We start from the raw sequence: 19839 nt of genomic DNA, 5'->3' as shown, positions 1-19839 counted from the left end.
AGTAATTTATTTTATAAGGCCTACAGTTGCATATGCCTGCATGATGCAAACATGCATATAGCAAGCTCAGCCCTGTGAGTTCTATTGTCTATCAGTTGTTGTCTATGTATCTGGGTAGGGGAAATCACCCACCTAATCTAGTCTAAATATAATTTATATAAACAAATATAAGGTAGCTGCAGTTTGATAGGGTTTTCATCCCCCCAGGGCCAGGAGTTTTTTTCAGGAGATTTTTAAAACTTGATTAGGAAAAACTGGTCCCATCATAGCCCATATAAAACATTTTTTTACAACTGATTAATCACCGTCATACCTTATAGGATCCAGAGTTTTCCTAGTTAGATTAACATATAAGGAAAAACTCCAGACTCCAAGGGGTACATTTTGCCCCACCGCCCAGGGGCCTATGGTGCCACCAGTCAGCTTGCAGTTGTCAGTTATTGTCAGGTATGTGGATGATCAGGGCTTTATTCAGGAACGTTTCTTGGGCTACTTTGATGTGTCAAGTGGGCGAGATGCACAGTCTGTGTTTGACTTTATGAATTTTGAGATTGTATCTGCTATTTTTATTTACAGCTAAGTCCCCTCATGTTCCCTGATTAAGAGGTGATGACTACTCCACTACCATTGTCAACTTTCTCCTGACATGAACTGAAGCCACAACGTCTCATGTGCCCGCTCATCTACTGGCACATTGAATGTTTCCCTTCCAAGCACTGTGAGTACCCCTATCAATTTTTTCTCATTACTGAATGTAGAGTCAATCACATACACAATCACATTATTACACATCAAAGATTTTACTCCTTGCTTGGACTAACTAATTCTTAGCTCTTTTGTCTAACTGTGTAGTGTCTTGTGTTATTGTTTTTTGTCTTCCCAGTAAAATCCTGTCCTGCACTGGTCAGGCCTCAACACCTCAACTCATGCCACATACCCTCATTCAATCACTGCTGTGATCCCTTTCCAACACTGTGTAAGTAGCCCTCTCATTCCCCTTCCCCATAATATTGTATTATAAATGTCTTTATTAAATGCTTTAGGTTAAAGTAATTTGTCTTTGATTTTTGAAACACACTTTGTAGTCTCCGTGCATTCCGCACCTATACCGTGGGTCTCCCATCCTCCTAATTTTTTCAAGTCACCAGCTTCCACTCAGAAGTTATGTAGCAAGCTAAAGTGACCACAATGCCTACCATGAACATTTCCCAGTTGCTTTGAATGTTCAGTCATGGTGTCAAAGTCATAGTGCAAATAAAAATGTGTTCTTAACTGACTTGCTATAAAGGTTAAATTAAAAAAATATATTAAAAAAAATATAGTGTAAGAAAACTTTTAAAGCCTTAAAGGATATGTCTTGACCATTAGACCAAGAGGGCCAACAATGATTTTGAAGTTGCAGGAGTGGCTACCTTATCATGTGACCATGAGCAACTGTGACTTGTCTCATGTCCGCTACACTTTCACATGTACATTTTAACATGTTAAACAGGATAAATAAGGAGACACGTAGAGTTCATTTTTACTGGGTTTCTCTTACAATTTATATTTATTGTCAATTTCTCTCAATCTCAGAATATTGTAACGACCCTGGGAGGGTTTGAGGCCTGCTCCCTGCCTGTTTCATTACAATATTGACTGTTCAATTCAAAATCATCTCTTTGTAGAAAAGTACCTATTTACATCTGTTTACATTCATTCCATGTTTAGGCCTATCTATTAAATGTAAGAAAAAACAATAGACAGTTAACATAAAAAAAGCAAAAAATAGCTATCTCGGACGAAATGGCAGCCAAGCTAGTGCCTAGCACTAAGCTAGCGCCTAGCACTAAGCTAGCTAGCGGTTAACAATTAGCATGTAACTATTAATGTTAGATACAAATTTCCTTAAAAGTAACCAAAGTACATATCATTAGCGTGGTGAGGAGGTTAAAAAAAAAACATTCTTCCATCTGAAAACCAAAGGTTCATTATGTTAAATTAACTGCAGTATAGGTATGTGGTCAGTTGTTATATTGAGAAGTGTCAAATAAATGCATCTACTTACTTATAAGTGATATGCAAGCTCTATATGTTTTAATAGAGCCTGTAATCTTGATATTGTGGCATCTGGATCAGAATGATCCTATTATTAAAAATAGTAAGATTGATCTGATCGTGGATAGAGAAAAGAGGATTACATAATCTGGCTAATTCTGATCAAGATTTTTTAATTTTTTTATGAAAAACTGGGCTGTCTTTTTGGCTAGACAAAATGTTGTAATTTAACTCGCTCAGTAGATGACCACATAGAGACCTATCCAAAGCACTGAAAATCCAGATTCTGTGATCTTGATATTGTTGCATCCGGATCAGAATGATCCTATCCGATTATTTTCTGGAAAGAAAACAGCTCAAAAACATCCAAAAAAGAGCATTACAGAATCTGTATCATTCTGATCCAAATTAAACGTTTAAAAAAACTGTCCCCATTATCTTCAGGATATAATAAACATACTCATTGACCAGACTAAGCATCAATATAACTGTGATAATCATTCCATACAACTGAAATATTTTCTAGTATACCATGGAAAATCTAATGGGCAATTATCCTACACATTTTATGAAGGGAAAACTCATGTTGGTGTACTTACTTTTTCATTTCCAATTGATGTAATCCATTAACAATAACTTGTCTTAATACAGTATGGTAATTTATTATCAAAAGGGGAAAAGTAAATATCCATAAACTGTCCACAAATAAAATGTGTAACTAAATCTAACTTAATATATAATCTGTTTTAATTCAATTTATTTTAAATCACAATTTATATTCATTTTGATTATCTTGACATTTAAGATGAACTTTTGTGGGAAATATAACCATATTCTTACACTAAGTATTTTAGATACAATACCGTTCAAAAGTTTGGGGTCACTTAGAAATGTCCTTGTTTTTGAAAGAAAACACATTTTTTGGTCCATTAAAATAACAAATGGATCAGAAATACAGTGTAGACATTGTTAATGTTTTAAATGACTATTGTACCTGGAAATGACTGATTTTTAAAGGAATATCTATGTAGGTGTACAGAGGCCCATTATCAGCAACCATCACTCCTGTGTTCCAATGGCACGTTGTGTTAACTAATCCAAGTTTATAATTTTAAAAGGCTAATTCATCATTAGAAAACCCTTTTGCAATTTATGTTAGCACAGCTTCTCGCATGGAATAGCCTTCATTTCTCAGAACAAGAATAGACTGATGCGTTTCAGAAGAAAGGTCTTTGTTTCTGGCCAATTTGAGCCTGTAATCGAACCCACAAATGCTGATGCTCCAGATACTCAACTAGTCTAAAGAAGGCCAGTTTTATTGTTTCTTTAATCAGCACAACAGTTTTCAGTTGTGCTAACATAATTGCAAAAGGGTTTCTTAATAATCAATTAGCCTTTTAAAACAAACTTAGATTAGCTAACACAACATGCCATTGGAATACAGGAGTGATGGTTGCTGATAATGGCCCTCTGTACGCCTATGTAAATATTCCATAAAGAAATCTGCCTTTTGCAGCTACAATAGTCATTTACAACATTAACGATGTCTACATAGTATTTCTGATCAATTTCATGTTATTTTAATTGACAAAAACTGCTTTTCTTTAAAAAACAAGGACATTTTAGTGACCCCAAACTTTTGACCGGTAGTGTACATTTCCAGCCTTGTGATTTTTAATGTTTCTGATAGGTTGATATTTCATTGAGGGCGGGAGTATCAGACTTTCTTTGACGCATTATCAACATGCGATCAACTGATCTGCTGTCACGTGTGCTCCCTCTCCGGCCTCTAGGTCACCAGGCTACTCGTTATGGCGTACACCTGTCACCATCGTTGTGCTCATCAGCGCATAATGACACTCACCTGGACTCCATCCCCTCCTTGATTACCTGCCCTATATATGTCACTCCCTCTGGTTCCTACCTCAGGTGTCATTATTTCTGTTTCCTGTATGTGTGTTTGTGGTTCTTGTTTTGTATTATGTTTAATTTATTTATTAAATGGTTCACTTCCTGAACTTGCTTCCTGACTCCCAGTGCACATTTTACATCTGCTGGTTTATTCTTTAGAGTTTTTGGCTGCAAGGGAGTTTGTCTTAAATTGCAGGTGCATGTAATCTCCCCATTAATAGCTTTTTAAGAAATAAAGCACTAATCTGCAGCTACGCCCTTTGGTTGCAATTGATCCACCAGGTTCAATATTAACTTAACACTCTAAACAGGACAATGTTTGGTAGGGGGTTGTGGACCCTAAGCACTGGTCTGAGGCCAGTAATGTGTTTTAACAAACATCAAACAAGCCAACATTGGGTTTTTGAAAAGCGCATTACAAATAAAATGTATTAATAATTTACCACACAGACTACCATCGAGTTTGACTGCATTGGCTGTTGAGCTATGTACTAATTAAATTGCGATTGTTGGTCTGGTTCCGTAAGGCTTTTCCCTATACCAAATGGCGTTGTATTTAGTGAAACACTTCATCCACCCACACTAGATGAGTGACTGCGTTCCGTGTTACTTTAGTCTACAACAGAGATGCTGTCACTGATGAAGCATGACTTCTCAGCGCTATCTTGACAGATGACACAAAACACAGCTGGCTGTTTCCCCCTACACCTTTTATCCTCCTTTGATCTGCATGGAAAATCAGATCATTACCAATCAGGCGGCCATTGTAAGGCACAATTAAGACACCTGCTGGGCAAAGACCAGAGGGCCAGGTGCCGTGTTTTGTTGTGTGTCAGGTTGTATTTAGCACCCTTTATTTATCTTCTTCCCTCTAAAATTATGTAAAATCACTGTAGGCCTACAGTAGAATAGAGAGGCTATAGGGAACTTTTGCCTTTTGAGTCAAAAGGAGTCCCATATTGAAAATATTGACCAGACCGCTATGAGCAAAAACATAGTTTGCAGGATTTGTGTGGTTTCATGAGATAATAAATTGTCTTAACATACACTGAGTGTACAAAACATTAGGAACACCTTCCTTACATTGAATTGCACCACCAATATATTGCCCTCAGATCAGCCTCAATTCGCTGGGGCATGGACTCTACAAGGTGTCGACAGGCATACTAGCCCATGTTGACTCTAATGCTTCCCTATCATTAGCGTGGTTCATATGTACACATGTAAATACACTCAATATGAGCCCTCGTTTAAAAAAAAACAATGGGGAAAAACATTAATAGAACAGACATTTTAAAATCATCCAAAATGCCATCTTGTTTTCATTGACTTGCATACAAGTGTAAGCTAGCTAACTAGCTACTTAGCTTGGTTACACTCATGTAAATCGAACAAATCTCACATGTTTCACTCGGTCAAAACTATGAATCTATAAACCAGAAAACTCATCAGTTTACTTAAATATGTTTTCTCTAGATTTTGAAAATGTAACCATGCATAGAAATGGGAAAACAGGATAAAAAAAAACAAGTAGACAGAGCTAGCTTTTCCGTTCTTTTTACTGGGCTTCCTCCAACGGTCATGGACCGACATATGAAGAAGAGAGGCGTGCCTGCAGCAGTAACACGCTTAATGCCTCCCCTGGTAACACTAGGTATATTTCCCCCCACATGTGAACTTGCAATTCCACATGTAAAAGTAAGATTTTCACATGGGGAGTTGTCTTACATGTGAAGTGAAACTGAAAGTGATTTTCACATGGGGAAACTGCAAGTCACATGTGAGGTGAAAACAAGTTATTCTCCTCACGTGAAAAGGTGGTGTTAACATGTGAATTCTGTGTCTATGTTGAAAATTTCAGCTCAACTTGTGAAAGCAACTACAATCAGGACAGAGCAGAGCCGGCGCTAGACATGGCTTGGAAAATGTACTTCAATCCAGGGATGGTAGATGGCACGTTACTCCTAATTATCCCAACTGACAAATCAAAAAGAAAAAATGCTCGTTTTTAATAAAACTCTTTTGTCGGCATGCTAAAATGTTAGGCTAACATGCTGAATTCTTCTGGCTAGTGCACCTCTGTGACCAATAGCTACTTTATTTCTGAGACAAGTGCCGTGTATTTCTATTTTGACCTACTTCCATTTCGTCTTCCTCTTCACTCCATTTATTTTCCATACTTCTCAAATAAATACTTTTGTTATAAATTATATATTTTTTAATCACTGACCCTGTCCATGTGTCATAGTTTGTCAAAACAAAAATAAATGTATGCCTTACTCTGTACTTTAGGTTATTCATGGCTGAAGCAGTCACACTGGCCCTCGAGGACTGGAGTTAGGCATACTCTGTCAATTGTGATCATCAATGGCCACCAGATTATCGCCAGCTGCTCTCTTGTTAAACCATCAATTGCCACAAAAATTCCCTGCACAGCTGATCTCAATTGCCACCATTATTGGCCATCGCATTACCGTTCCCTAAAGCTGTCAGTGTTAACTTTTAGTCCTGCTTTCAACAAAAATCTTTCAAGACATTTTAGCCCTTCAGGGACCAGTTTATTAAACTTATCTGCTAGGATTAAATGTCAGAATTGGGTTTTTCAAAACTAAAAAATTTGATTTTGATCCTCCGGATAGGGATAAGGATTTTTGGTATTCCAATCTCACCTTTAAATCAGGATTAAATGTTGTTTTTGCATTTTCAAAACTCAAAGGTAGTGATTAGAATGAAATACACCAGTGATAATGCTTATGGAAATCTTGTGAAGAAGGAAACAGAGGGCAAAAAAAGCAGACTTGTCTAGCTGAAGAGCAGATCAAGTTAACCATGCTCCAACAACTTCATTTGCTTACTTGAAGCATGCTTGAATAATGCTGGGGTTGCGTTTTCAGATGAGGAAGACTTCTGAACAATATAGATTTGTGTTTTGAATTATTTTAGTTATCCAGTGAGATTGTGACTTTTGTTAAATATTTAACACTTTTTTTAAAGTGTTTATACAGTGCCTTCAGAAAATACTCAGACCCCTTGATTTTTTCCACATTTTGTTACGTTACAGCTGTATTCTAAAATTGATTAAATAGTTTTTTTCCCTCATCAATCTACACACAATACCCCATAATGACAAAGCAAAAACAGGTTTATAGAAGAATTTGCAAATGTATTAAAAATACAAATGGAAATATCACATTTACATAAGTATTCAGACCATTTACTCAGAATTTTGTTGAAGCACCTTTGGCAGTGATTACAGCCTTGAGTCTTATTGGGTATGACGCTACAAGCTTGGCACACCTGTATCTGGGGAGTTTCTCCCAATCTTCTCTACAAATCCTCTCAAGCTCGGTCAGGTTGGATGGGGAGCTATTTTCAGGTATCTCCAGAGATGTTAGATTGGGTTCAAGTCCGGGCTCTGGCTGGGCCACTCAAGGACATCCAGAGACTTGTTCCGATGCCACTCCTGCATTGTCTTGGCTGTGTGCTTAGGGTCGTTGTCCTGTTGGAAGGTGAACCTCTACCCCAGTCTGAGGTCCTGAGCGCTCTGAAGTAGATTTTCATCAAGGATATCTCTGTACTTTGCTCCGTTCATCTTTCCCTCGATCCTGACTGGTCTTCCAGTCCCTGCTACTGGAAAACATCCCCACAGCATGATGCTGTCACCACCATAGGTATGGTGCCAGGTTTCCTCCACACGTGACGCTTGGCATTCAGGCCAAAGAGTTCAATCTTGGTTTCATCAGACCAGAGAATCTTGTTTCTCATGGTCTGAGAGTTCTTTAGGAGCTCTAATATAATCTTGATATTGTGCCATCTGGATCAGAATGATCTTATCCGATTATTTTATGAAAAAACAGCCAAAAAATAGCCATAGTGATCTGATTGTCGATAGAAAAAAGAGGACTACAGAATCCGGATAAAAAGTTTTGAAAAACTGGGCTTTCTTTTTGGCTAAACAAAATGTTGAGAACTATCCAAAGCACTGAAAATCGGGATTCTGTGATCTTTATATTGTGGCATCTGGATCAGAATGATCCTATCCGATTATTTTCTGAACAACAGGCTCAAAAACAGTAAAATCACCTGGGAAGCCAAGCCCCCCCCCCTCCCCATATGTTGTGATAATTGCGTTGTTTGCTCTATAACCTAACATATGCCCTGCGACCGTGATATATAGGCTTAAAGGCCGAGACAATAAGAAGACACAGTGGCAGAATAAATCCAACCACACCTTTGTTTTATCACAAAACTGGATAATAACCTCTGTCCAGTGAAGTCCACAAAGCATATTGCATGTACAGTAACAGTCAGTTACATGACCTACAGCATGGTCATTCAAGTTAATGTTTCCGCCATTTTCGAACCACTAAACTACTATTGATTTAGAACCACAGAGAGTTACCGCAAGTCGCAAAGAAAACAGGAGCTGTCTCCACTATTCCTGTAAAGGGTGCGTGCTGGTGGCAGGGAAGTCAGGCGCAGGAGAGTGAACTTGGTATAAATGGAGCAGTTTAATGAATATACAAAAACTCAGAAAACCAAAAATATACAAAATAAATAAGAGCGTGCAAAACCCGTCGCACACCAGAACATAACTTGTGACAACTAAAAGATCCCAAAAACAATTTAGTCCAATCAACGTAAGCTAAATATGATGTGGCTGTCCATGGGTCTGATTTCTGTGTGCGTGTGTGTGTGTTTGTGTGTGCAAGTTTGTGCAAGTAGAAAAACATGTTGAGAGAAATGCCAATGTCATCCTCCTCATTTTCATGTTGACGAAACAGTCTATCACTCTGTCATACAGTACACGCTTTTATTTTTTGTTGTCCTAGCTTTGTTGTCCTGGCTAAAATGCTTGCCCGCTAGCCTAACTTCCATTCATGGGCAACGTTAGCTAGTTAATATTAGCCTTCTACATCTAGCTACATATTGAACTTCCATCCTGTTAGGCCAGGGAGTTAATGGTTGGATCAGAATCACCATTACAATCATTGGCCAGTACAGAGAATTAAGTAAAACCACAAGTCCAAATCCCTATCTCCATTCATGGCTAATTTAGGAAAGGGACAATTTTAGTCAGCTGGCTAGCTAGCCACCGGAGGACAACAACACAATGAGATGCAACAATTAAAGTTTTTCTGTCAATGACATTTGCTCTCAAATGAAAGCTGGCTTCCCTTGACACTTTTTTTTTGGTGCACAAGCACCATTCACAGTTCAGCTCGCTCAGTTCAGCTCAATGCTGATTGGCAATTTTTTTATACTTTTTGTTGTCAAGGGAGGCCATATGCTCGCTGGCTTCCATTGCCTTCAATGCTACAGGTCGGCAACAATGTCATAATAATTTGGACCAGACAGCATCAGATAGATGGCCTACACCTAAAGAGACAGAGGGACGCTGTTTCGCTCGCTCAGATTCTTTCTCCTGTGAGATACATTCAGCCTCTTGCGAATTGAAGGAAAATTATGAAACACAGAGAGATGAAGATAAATGATTGAATGTAAAAATAATATTGTTAATTATTTTAGGGTAGCCTGGCTTCCCTTGGCAGCTATGAATACACTCCACTGTGAGTAACTAAATCAAACCATTCGGCAGTTAATATACACTGCTCAAAAAAAATAAAGGGAACACTTAAACAACACAATGTAACTCCAAGTCAATCACACTTCTGTGAAATCAAACTGTCCACTTAGGAAGCAACACTGATTGACAATACATTTCACATGCTGTTGTGCAAATGGAATAGACAACAGGTGGAAATTATAGGCAATTAGCAAGACACCCCCAATAAAGGTGTGGTTCTGCAGGTGGGGACCACAGACCACTTCTCAGTTCCTATGCTTCCTGGCTGATGTTTTGGTCACTTTTGAATGCTGGCGGTGCTTTCACTCTAGTGGTAGCATGAGACGGAGTCTACAACCCACACAAGTGGCTCAGGTAGTGCAGCTCATCCAGGATGGCACATCAATGCGAGCTGTGGCAAGAAGGTTTGCTGTGTCTGTCAACGTAGTGTCCAGAGCATGGAGGCGCTACCAGGAGACAGGCCAGTACATCAGGAGACATGGAGGAGGCCGTAGGAGGGCAACAACCCAGCAGCAGGACCGCTACCTCCGCCTTTGTGCAAGGAGGAGCAGGAGAAGCACTGCCAGAGCCCTGCAAAATGACCTCCAGCAGGCCACAAATGTGCATGTGTCTGCTCAAACGGTCAGAAACAGACTCCATGAGGGCCCGACGTCCACAGGTGGGGGTTGTGCTTACAGCCCAACACCGTGCAGGACGTTTGGGATTTGACAGAGAACACCAAGATTGGCAAATTCGCCACTGGCGCCCTGTGCTCTTCACAGATGAAGAGCACGTGCTCAGTCACACTGAGCACGTGACAGACGTGACAGACACCGTGGAGAACGTTCTGCTGCCTGCAACATCCTCCAGCATGACCGGTTTGGCAGTGGGTCAGTCATGGTGTGGGGTGGCATTTCTTTGGGGGGCCGCACAGCCCTCCATGTGCTCGCCAGAGGTAGCCTGACTGCCATTAGGTACCGAGATGAGATCCTCAGACCCCTTGTGAGACCATATGCTGGTGCGGTTGGCCCTGGGTTCCTCCTAATGCAAGACAATACTAGACCTCATGTGGCTGGAGTGTGTCAGCAGTTCCTGCAAGAGGAAGGCATTGATGCTATGGACTGGCCCGCCCGTTCCCCAGACCTGAATCCAATTGAGCACATCTGGGACATCATGTCTCGCTCCATCCACCAACGCCACGTTGCACCACAGACTGTCCAGGAGTTGGCGGATGCTTTAGTCCAGGTCTGGGAGGAGATCCCTCAGGAGACCATCCGCCACCTCATCAGGAGCATGCCCAGGCATTGTAGGGAGGTCATACAGGCACGTGGAGGCCACACACATTACTGAGCGTCATTTTGACTTGTTTTAAGGACATTACATCAAAGTTGGATCAGCCTGTAGTGTGGTCTTCCACTTTAATTTTGAGTGTGACTCCAAATCCAGACCTCCATGGGTTGATAAATTGGATTTCCATTGATTATTTTTGTGTGATTTTGTTGTCAACACATTCAACTATGTAAAGAAAAAAGTATTTAATAAGATTATTTCTTTCATTCAGATCTAGGATGTGTTGTTTAAGTGTTCCCTTTATTTTTTTGAGCAGTATATAATCTGTTTTAATTAAATTGTAGTCTCATCAAATTATTTTAAGTGACTCAATTTATATTCTTATTACGTTGACATTTAAGATTAAATGTTTTGTAAGAAATAGGACCTCACTTTCTTACAATAAGTATTTTAGATACATTTCCAACCTTGCGATCTTTAATGTTTCCGATAGGTTGATATTTCTGTGAGTTTCAAAATATTTTGACACATTAACAACATGCGATCAACTGATCTGCTGGGTTATTCTTGTTGGTTTTTGGTTGCAAGCAAGTTTGTTTTAACATGCAGGTGCATGTAATCTCCCATTGGTAGCGTTTTAAGAAATCCAGCACTAAGAGCCAATTTATGCTTGAGCCGAAAATAGCTTCGCGTTGACATGATTGGTTGTCGGTATGTGGGGGCAGGAGTTCCTGTATAAGCACAAACTCACTTCCTTGACAACTTCCTTCACAACAGCTCTGCGCTGCTCCGCGAAGTGCAAGAAGTATGAATGCCCAGACTTCTGTAGAGGCCATATCACTGTAAATGCTGCACGGCCAATGCAGATGTCAGATTGACCATGCAGTGCCTTTAATGCGCCGCTATGCAGTTCTCCCCCTTGGTTGCAATTGACCCACGTGGTTCAATATTAGCCTACCTTCATACTCTAAACAGGACAGTGTTTGGTAGGGGGTTGTGGGCCCTAAGCATTGGTCTGACGCCAGTAATGTGTTTTAACAAATAGAAAACATTGCAGACTTTGGGTTTTTGAAAAGCGCATTACAATAAAATGTTTTAATAATAAATAAATAATAATAAATAATAATAATAATTGACCATACACATACTACCGTCGAGCTTGACTCCATTGGCTGTTGAGATATACACTAATTAAATTGCGTTCGTTGGTCTGGTTCCGTTACACTTTTCCCTATACCAAATGGCGTTGTATTTAGTGAAACACTTCTTCATCCACCCCCGTAGATTACAGTGACTGCGTTCCGTGTTACTTTAGTCCACAACAGTGCTGCTGTCACTGGTGAAGCATGACTTTTCAGCCCCATGTTGACAGATGACACAAAACACAGCTGTCTGTTTCCCCCTACACCTTTTATCCTCCTTTGATCTGCATGGAGAATCAGATCATTACCAATCAGGCGGCCATTGAAGGCACAATTAAGACACCTGCTGGACAGACAAAGACCAGAGGGCCAGGTGCCGTGTTTTGTTGTGTATCAGGTTCTATTTATCACCCTTTATTAATTATCTTCTTCCCTCTAAAATTATGTAAAATCACTGTAGGCCTATAGTAGAATAGAGAGGCTATAGGAAACCTTTGCCTTTTGAGCAAAAAGGAGTCCCCTATAGAAAATATTGTCCAGACTAGACCTCTATGAGCAAAAGCTTATATTGTCTGACTAATGTTTGCCAGATTTTTTGGTTTTCATGAGATAAGAAATTGTTTTAACATATGTTTATGAACCCTAAATCCAACATTCAAGCCAAAATCTGACAAACAATTAGCAACTAAACTTTTCAAGTGTATCTTTAATGACCAAGACATACTGAAATCAGATAATGAGTACTAATCAGTCATGAAAGCAGAAGGATGCTTTGTTTTTTTATGCTTATTACATCATTAGAGGACGATGAGCTCTGGCCCACTTGTTCATGTCCATAAAGTTGGATCATTGGGGAAAAAAGGTTTATGGCGTCAGGGTTAAATACTACCTTGACATCAATCGAAGACCAACTCCCTTTAAATCAAGTCTTCGACACAGCCTTAGCTCAACATTTTTTACAGATACAAATCATGCCGAACCCTACGTTGACTTAAGGCCATCCAACAGATGGTTTCTCAGAAAGTTCCAGACAGTGTCTCCATGCAGTCCTCAAGTTCACAAATCTGCCTGACGACAACATGATGTATTGTTGAACAACATGGCCCTGATAGCCCCCCCCCTTTCTGATTGCTTAAAAACCATCCTCCTGACTCCACCCATGTTAATGTGACTGGTCCTTGGGTCTATTTCACATGTGTCGGGAGGTTCCTCAGCACTCTTGAGACCCGAAGCTCAAGAGCTACATGCGCTGACTTCCTCCCCCATCCCTCACATCCACACACATCCACAGCTGTCGGGATGGTCATGGCCCTGAAGGGGGTCCCCCAGGCAGCGTGTCTGGTACGGGCTAAGATGGTCCTGCAAGACAGGAGGTCCAGCATCTACAGCAAGCCACCCAAGACCAAGATCGGACCTGGGGTGAGTGTTGCACTGAGGGACTCTCTGCTGATACAGTAGACAGCCCTCTTTAATTTGGAACTCACTCAATGTGCCAAGGGACTGTTGCTTCTATATTCATTCAGGGACAGTTTCCTGAGGCCTAGATTAAGCATAGTCCTGAACTTAAAAGAAGTTTCAAAGGATTTAGATGTTTTATTGTGCATGGTTTTTAGTCCTAGGCTTAAACTAGCCCATTGTGTTTGATGTTTCTTTACCATCATATTTCAAAGTTAAAACTTAATAAATAAGTCTAGTCCGGCACTAAAACAAATTTTTGATGGCGATTCTCCATTGAGTTAGCTTTTTTGACCAGGACTAGGCTTAATCTGTAGCCGAAAAAATGCCTTTTAATGTATTAACATTACAATAACTGTCATAGTGCCCTGTATTGTCATCCTTCATATCGCAGGTGAACTCACGCATTTAATAATGTCATCAACAAAAAATCAGCAAAAACTGAAATAACTTAAACATCAGGTGATGCTTGACTTGATTAGTCATTTTTGGGTTTGTGCTCCCCAAGTTCCAGTTTACTTTTACCAGACGGACAGACCAGCATTTTGTTTGTCCTGCCACAAACATTCCATTTAATTTAAAGAGAGAGAGAGAGAGAGAGCAGCAAGCTTGTCTTTGGATTGGGTGGTTGTTTCACCAGGATAATCACGCTGTAGATTTGATAAGGACACAGGGTAAATGTTTATTTTGCTGTGTCCTGCCATGGCTCTTCCGCTATGTCTGCATTTTTGAGTGCTCTCAAACAAAGCACAGAGCCATTTCTCCACTATAGAAAGACTGATGTGTTTCACACGTAGAACTGCCATGTGGATAAAAGCCTTGGTAAGGAAGGATGTGATCCATGTCTATTGATTGACACCCCTCTCCATACTTCTACCCTGCTTATATTTTACAGTCTGTTTAGAATACATGACGGAAGTAAACAATTTAGACAATTCAGACATCAAAGATTGAGTTCAGACTTAGAGGTTGAGACTGACTTTAATGGACAGACAAGGATGCGCCAGAAAGCTCTAAGCCGGAGCTATAAAATAGGCTTTCCTCTTGGCTGGAAGTATGTAAAGGGTTACTAATGTATAATGTATGGACACAATGAACGCCTCAGCTCCATGAGGGAGCTGCCTGGGATATAATAAAATCGACTGCCCGGGGCAGGTGGCTCTGATGTGGATCAATGTGGCCTGCCTAGACCTCCTGGGAAAGTGTGTAGTCTTTGAGACGCTTAGCTGTAGTGCAGGGATGGGTAACTGGTGGCCCACTGGCCGCGCTCCCTTTTGAAGGACATTGGATTAAAAAAAAATGATATACACTACAGGTACTGTAACGATGTACGCTGAGAGTCGGGAAGCAAATTCAGGGAGTGAATACATTTAATAAATAAATTAACAAAACAAGAAACACAAACATGAAACAGAAACAATGACAACTGGGGAAGAAACCAAAGGGAGTTACATACAAAGGGCAGGTAATCAAAGAGGTGATGGAGTCCAGTTGAGTGTCATTATGTGCGTAATGCTGGTGACAGGTGTGCGCCCTAACGAGCAGCCTGGTGACCTAGAGGCCAGAGAGGGAGCACACGTGACAGGTACGCAGTCCCGCGAGCAACTGTGGCCCCTCATGATAAATTCAGATTTTTTGTGGGCCCCATCCCTGCTGCAGTGTGTAGGCCGCAATGGACTATTCCCAACCCCTCTGATAATACCCATACTCCAATAACCCAGAGCACATTTTTTGAAGTGATGAAATAAATACAGAGTAGATATTGGTGTTGATATTTGATATGGGAATTTATTGCAGACATAAATAAGTTCTTCAACTTGAAATGAGCCGGGCTGAAATGAGTTGAAGACATACTTTCCTGGGATTTGTATCAGGGACATAGTAAAGTTAATTGCACAACAAGCCTTCATATATTTGTAACACTACCACTAAAGAGAAAGGAAGGCTCAAACACAAGTTCCTTTGATACTTGTGGGTGGAGTAGTTCGAGTGACACTTGTATACTCAATAGAATGAAGAAATTAAGCTTTCCTTTATATTGCTAATTGAAGCCATACAAAATACAAATACAGCAAACTCGATTGGAGATTTGGACATTAAACAGAAGACATGTTAGCTCTAAATATCAGATGGCAGTAATATTCTCATTTATATTTTACTAACACTTAAAGCCTGCAGGTATAAGGCTTTACTATTTGTATGAACACGCACATAATGTTCTTATTTAATGTTTTATTATAATGTCCTATTATAAGGCTTATAATATTATGTTATGGTCCTCTGTGAAATGTTCAAGTGGCTTCGAAGGTTTAGTACAGTAGTGCATACGTATGGCTCTTACTTTGTCTCTTATTATCTGTCTCGTCTACTCTCCTCTCCCTTCCTCCCTCACAGCAAAGCTTCTTTATCATGTCCGTCTTTGCTGTCGGCATGCTTGCTCCGGCTGGCTGGATCATGCACCACATCCCAGAGTACCGCCAAAGACCACGTCCTTCATCAAGAACGTCGTAAAGAAGAAGACCCCAACGTCTTCACACACGCTACAAACCACGGCTGTATTCAACATATTAGCCACCATGCTATCAAATACTGTACCTTGCTAATGTATAACAACACACATTATCTACAGTATAAATGATATTCAATGGCCACAATAATAACGGGAAAATAACATGCACTTTGAAGGGACCATGGAAGACATTTCTGCATGACTGTCATGAGTATGTTTTTGTATGATGTCTTTTTTTTAATATTCTGATTATTGCAGTAGCATGGTGTCTAATGTCTCATGAATATGGCCCCTAATGTCACTGCGGCATCCAGTTGCAATGACACGTCTGTAAAACTGCCAACTCACTGCCATCATCAATAAATACATGCTGTGTTGGCAATGTTTGTCTGTGTCTGTTCATTGCATTTGTCAAGCTGAATTACCATACCTTTATACTTATCCTATCGTGACATGTGCATTATATACATGCATGATGTACAGAGCTGTGTCAATTAGGTTGTAATAACCATACTTGAAGAGAAGAGCAGAAGGCTTTTGGATGTAAAACAAAAAAGTTCACCAAGATTATTTAAGACATTAATAATTATTGAAGACATCAACACGTTTGTCACTGGTTGGTTTCCCATTCTACACCTTTCTCAAAAACATTGGATTGGTGTAAGCGTGGGGCTAGAGTGGAGTTTCGGACATATTTCTTATACAATCCTTTTAAATGAATGGCTCTGTTTGAATACTCTTAAAATGAACCTCTACTTTCCTCGAAGTAATCACTAATATAACTAGATTGGTGTGAGCAAGCTTTCCATTATAACCTTCACCAATTACATTATGTCAGATCAGTGATTACTTCAAGGAAGCAAAAAAGGAAGGATGCATTTGCAGAGTATTCTACCAGGTCCTATGATGGGTGTATACTTGTTCAGGGAGAAGGGAGAGGGAATCGGACCACAGCCTAAAATAGATCACACCACCCAAGCCTATATCAACTCCTACCCACCCCTCTCCATCTCCCTTTGGGTGGTCTGTGTAGTGAGCCTTATGGGGGTCAATTAAACTCAACCGAGATGCCCTTGATAACACTCTTAACAACAACATTTACAGGATACTGCCTGACCACGGATCATGTTTATCACCCCTATCGGGGACGAGGGAAGGAAAACTCCACCAGAACAGTTTAAGATCTGATCTGGAATCAGATTAGACTATCCTAATGCTAACCTTAGCTGTTAGCGTTATAAAAATATATTTATATTTACCTTTATTTAAGCATGGAGTCACCATAGAGACAAGGGTCTCTTTCACAAGGGGCCCTGCATATACAATTTCATAGACAAAATAAAAAATTCAATAACACAACACAAATATTAAAGAAAAACAATTACGTTCCCCAATAAGAAGGTCCCCAATCAATATTTTAAATTGCCCGAGCGGCACCAGAACATCAAATTGTAATGTATTTTGTAAATGGTTCCAGCAATGAGGCGCTTTAAATCTAAAAGTGGATTTACCTAGTTTGATAGAGACCTGAGGAACATCACGAGTAAACCAACTTTGTCAATCAGAGGTTTGGTGTCTCATGTTTTTATATTCTAACAGTGAAGTTGGTTAAGTCGGAGAGCTTTGTAAACAAAAAGGGAATAATGAAGTGATCTGCAGGACTTTAATGAGGACCAGCCAACCTTTTGATACAGGATGCAGTGGTGAGTATTAAAACTGTCACCTGTGATAAAGCGAAGGGCGCTATGGTAGACGGCATCCAAAGGTTTAAGAGTAGTGGCTGCTGCAAACTGGTAAATGGTGTCACCATAGACAAGAACTGGCAGGAAAGTTGACTGTACAATCTGCTTCCTGCTATTTAGGGAGAGGCAAGATCTATTTCTAAAACAGAAGCCCATCTTACAGACCCTTGCAAAAGTATTCATCCCCCTTGGCGTTTTTCCTATTTTGTTGCACTACAACCTGTCATTTAAATAGATTTTTATTTGGATTTCATGTAATGGACATACACAAAATAGTCCAAATTGGTGAAGTGAAATGAAAAAAAATATTTGTTTAAAAAAATGCAAAGAAATAAAAAACGGAAAAGTGGTGCATGCATATGTATTGACACTCTTTGCTATCAAGCCCCTAAATAAGATCTGGTGCAACCAATTACCTTCAGAAGTCACATAATTAGTTAAATAAAGTCCACCTGTGTGCAATCTAAGTGTCACATGATCTTAGTATATATACACCTGTTCTGAAAGGCCCCAGAGTCCGCAACACCATTAAGCAAGGAGCACCACCAAGCAAGCGGCACCATGAAGACCAAGGAGCTCTCTAAACAGGTCAGGGACAAAGTTGTGGAGAAGTTGTGGATTATAAAAAAATATCAGAAACTTTGAACATCCCACAGAGCACCATTAAATCCATTATTAAAAAATGTAAAGAATATGGCACCACTACAAACCTGCCAAGAGAGGGCCGTCCACCAAAACACACGGACCAGGCATTAATCAGAGAGGCAACAAAGAAACCAAAGATAACCCTGAAGGAGCTGCAAAGCTCCACAGCGGAGATTGGAGTATCTGTCCATAGGACCACTTTAAGCCATACACTCCACAAAGCTGGGCTTTAGGGAAGAGTGGCCAGAAAAAAAAGCTGTTGCTTAAAGAAAAAAAATGAGCAAACATGTTTGGTGTTCGCTAAAAGGCATGTAGGAGAACCCCAAACATATGGAAGAAGGTACTCTGGTCAGATGAGACTAAAATGGAGCTTTTGGCCATCAAGGAAAACGCTATGTCTGGCGCAAACCCAACATGTCTCATCACCTCGAGAACACCATCCCCACAATGAAGCATGGTGGTGGCAGCATCATGCTGTGGGGATGTTCTTCATTGGTAGGGACTCGGAAACTGGTCAGAATTGAAGGAATGATGGATAGCGTTAAATACAGGGAAATTCTTGAGGGAAACCTGTTTCAGTCTTCCAGAGATTTGAGACTCGGACCGAGGTTCACCTTCCAGCAGGACAATGACCCTAAGCATACTGCTAAAGCAACACTCGAGTGGTTTAAGAGGAAACATTTAAATGTCTTGGAATGGCCCAGTCAAAGCCCAGACCTCAATCCAATGGAGAATCTGTGGTATGACTTAAATATTGCTGTACACCAGCGGAACCCATCCAACTTGTGGGAGCTGGAGCAGTTTTGCCTTGAAGAATGGGCAAAAATCCCAGTGACTAGATGTGCCAAGCTTATAGAGACATACCCCAAGAGACCTGCAGCTGTAATTGCTGCAAAAGGTGGCTCTACAAAGTATTGACTTTGGGGGGGTGAATAGTTATGCATGCTCAAGTTTTCAGTTTTTTTGTCTTATTTCTTGTTTGTTTCACAATAAAAAATATTTTGCATCTTCAAAGTGGTAGGCATGTTGTGTAAATCAAATGATACAAACCCCCAAAAAATCTATTTTAGTTCCAGGTTGTAAGGCAACAAAATAGGAAAAATGCCAAGGGGGGTGAATACTTTCGCAAGCCACTGTAGGTTTTTAACTAGCACATCCGTATGCTTTTTAAACATTAAATCTTGTCAATCCAAATGTCCAGATATTTCTAGGTGGGAACCCAATTGATGGGAGAGACATCCAATTAATAAATATGTAGATCATCTGAAACTTTTTTGAGAACAACATATTTTTAGTCTTGTCCACATTAAGTACAAGTTTGAAACTAACCAGGGCTTTCTGTAAGGCAACAAAGTCAGATTTCAGCTCTAAGATAGCCTGGTCAAGAGTTTGGCAATGGAATACATATCAGTGTCATCTGCATACAGATGAATATTACAAGTTTTAACAGATAGACCAATATTATTTATATAAATATTAGAAAGAACAGGTCCCAATACCGACCCCTGTTGTAATATCCAGGAAACTAGACTCGACACCATC

The 19839-nt window shown here is 40.0% G+C and overlaps 1 protein-coding gene across 1 annotated transcript; it reads left to right on the top strand.

Moving 5' to 3' along the window:
- Positions 1 to 13113: 13113 nt before the first annotated feature.
- si:dkey-85n7.8 (COX8 domain-containing protein) lies at positions 13114 to 16292 on the top strand. The gene is made up of 2 exons (XM_014145137.2): positions 13114 to 13365; positions 15796 to 16292. Exons 1-2 carry the CDS (start codon positions 13246 to 13248, stop codon positions 15910 to 15912), a joined length of 237 nt encoding a protein of 78 aa, XP_014000612.1. The 5' UTR covers positions 13114 to 13245; the 3' UTR covers positions 15913 to 16292.
- Positions 16293 to 19839: the final 3547 nt, after the last annotated feature.

Source organism: Salmo salar, chromosome ssa15 (genome assembly GCF_905237065.1).
Source record: "Salmo salar chromosome ssa15, Ssal_v3.1, whole genome shotgun sequence".
NCBI lineage: Eukaryota > Metazoa > Chordata > Actinopteri > Salmoniformes > Salmonidae > Salmo > Salmo salar.
Note: the sequence above shows the minus strand (reverse complement) of the source record. Positions and strands in the feature narration are given on the sequence as shown.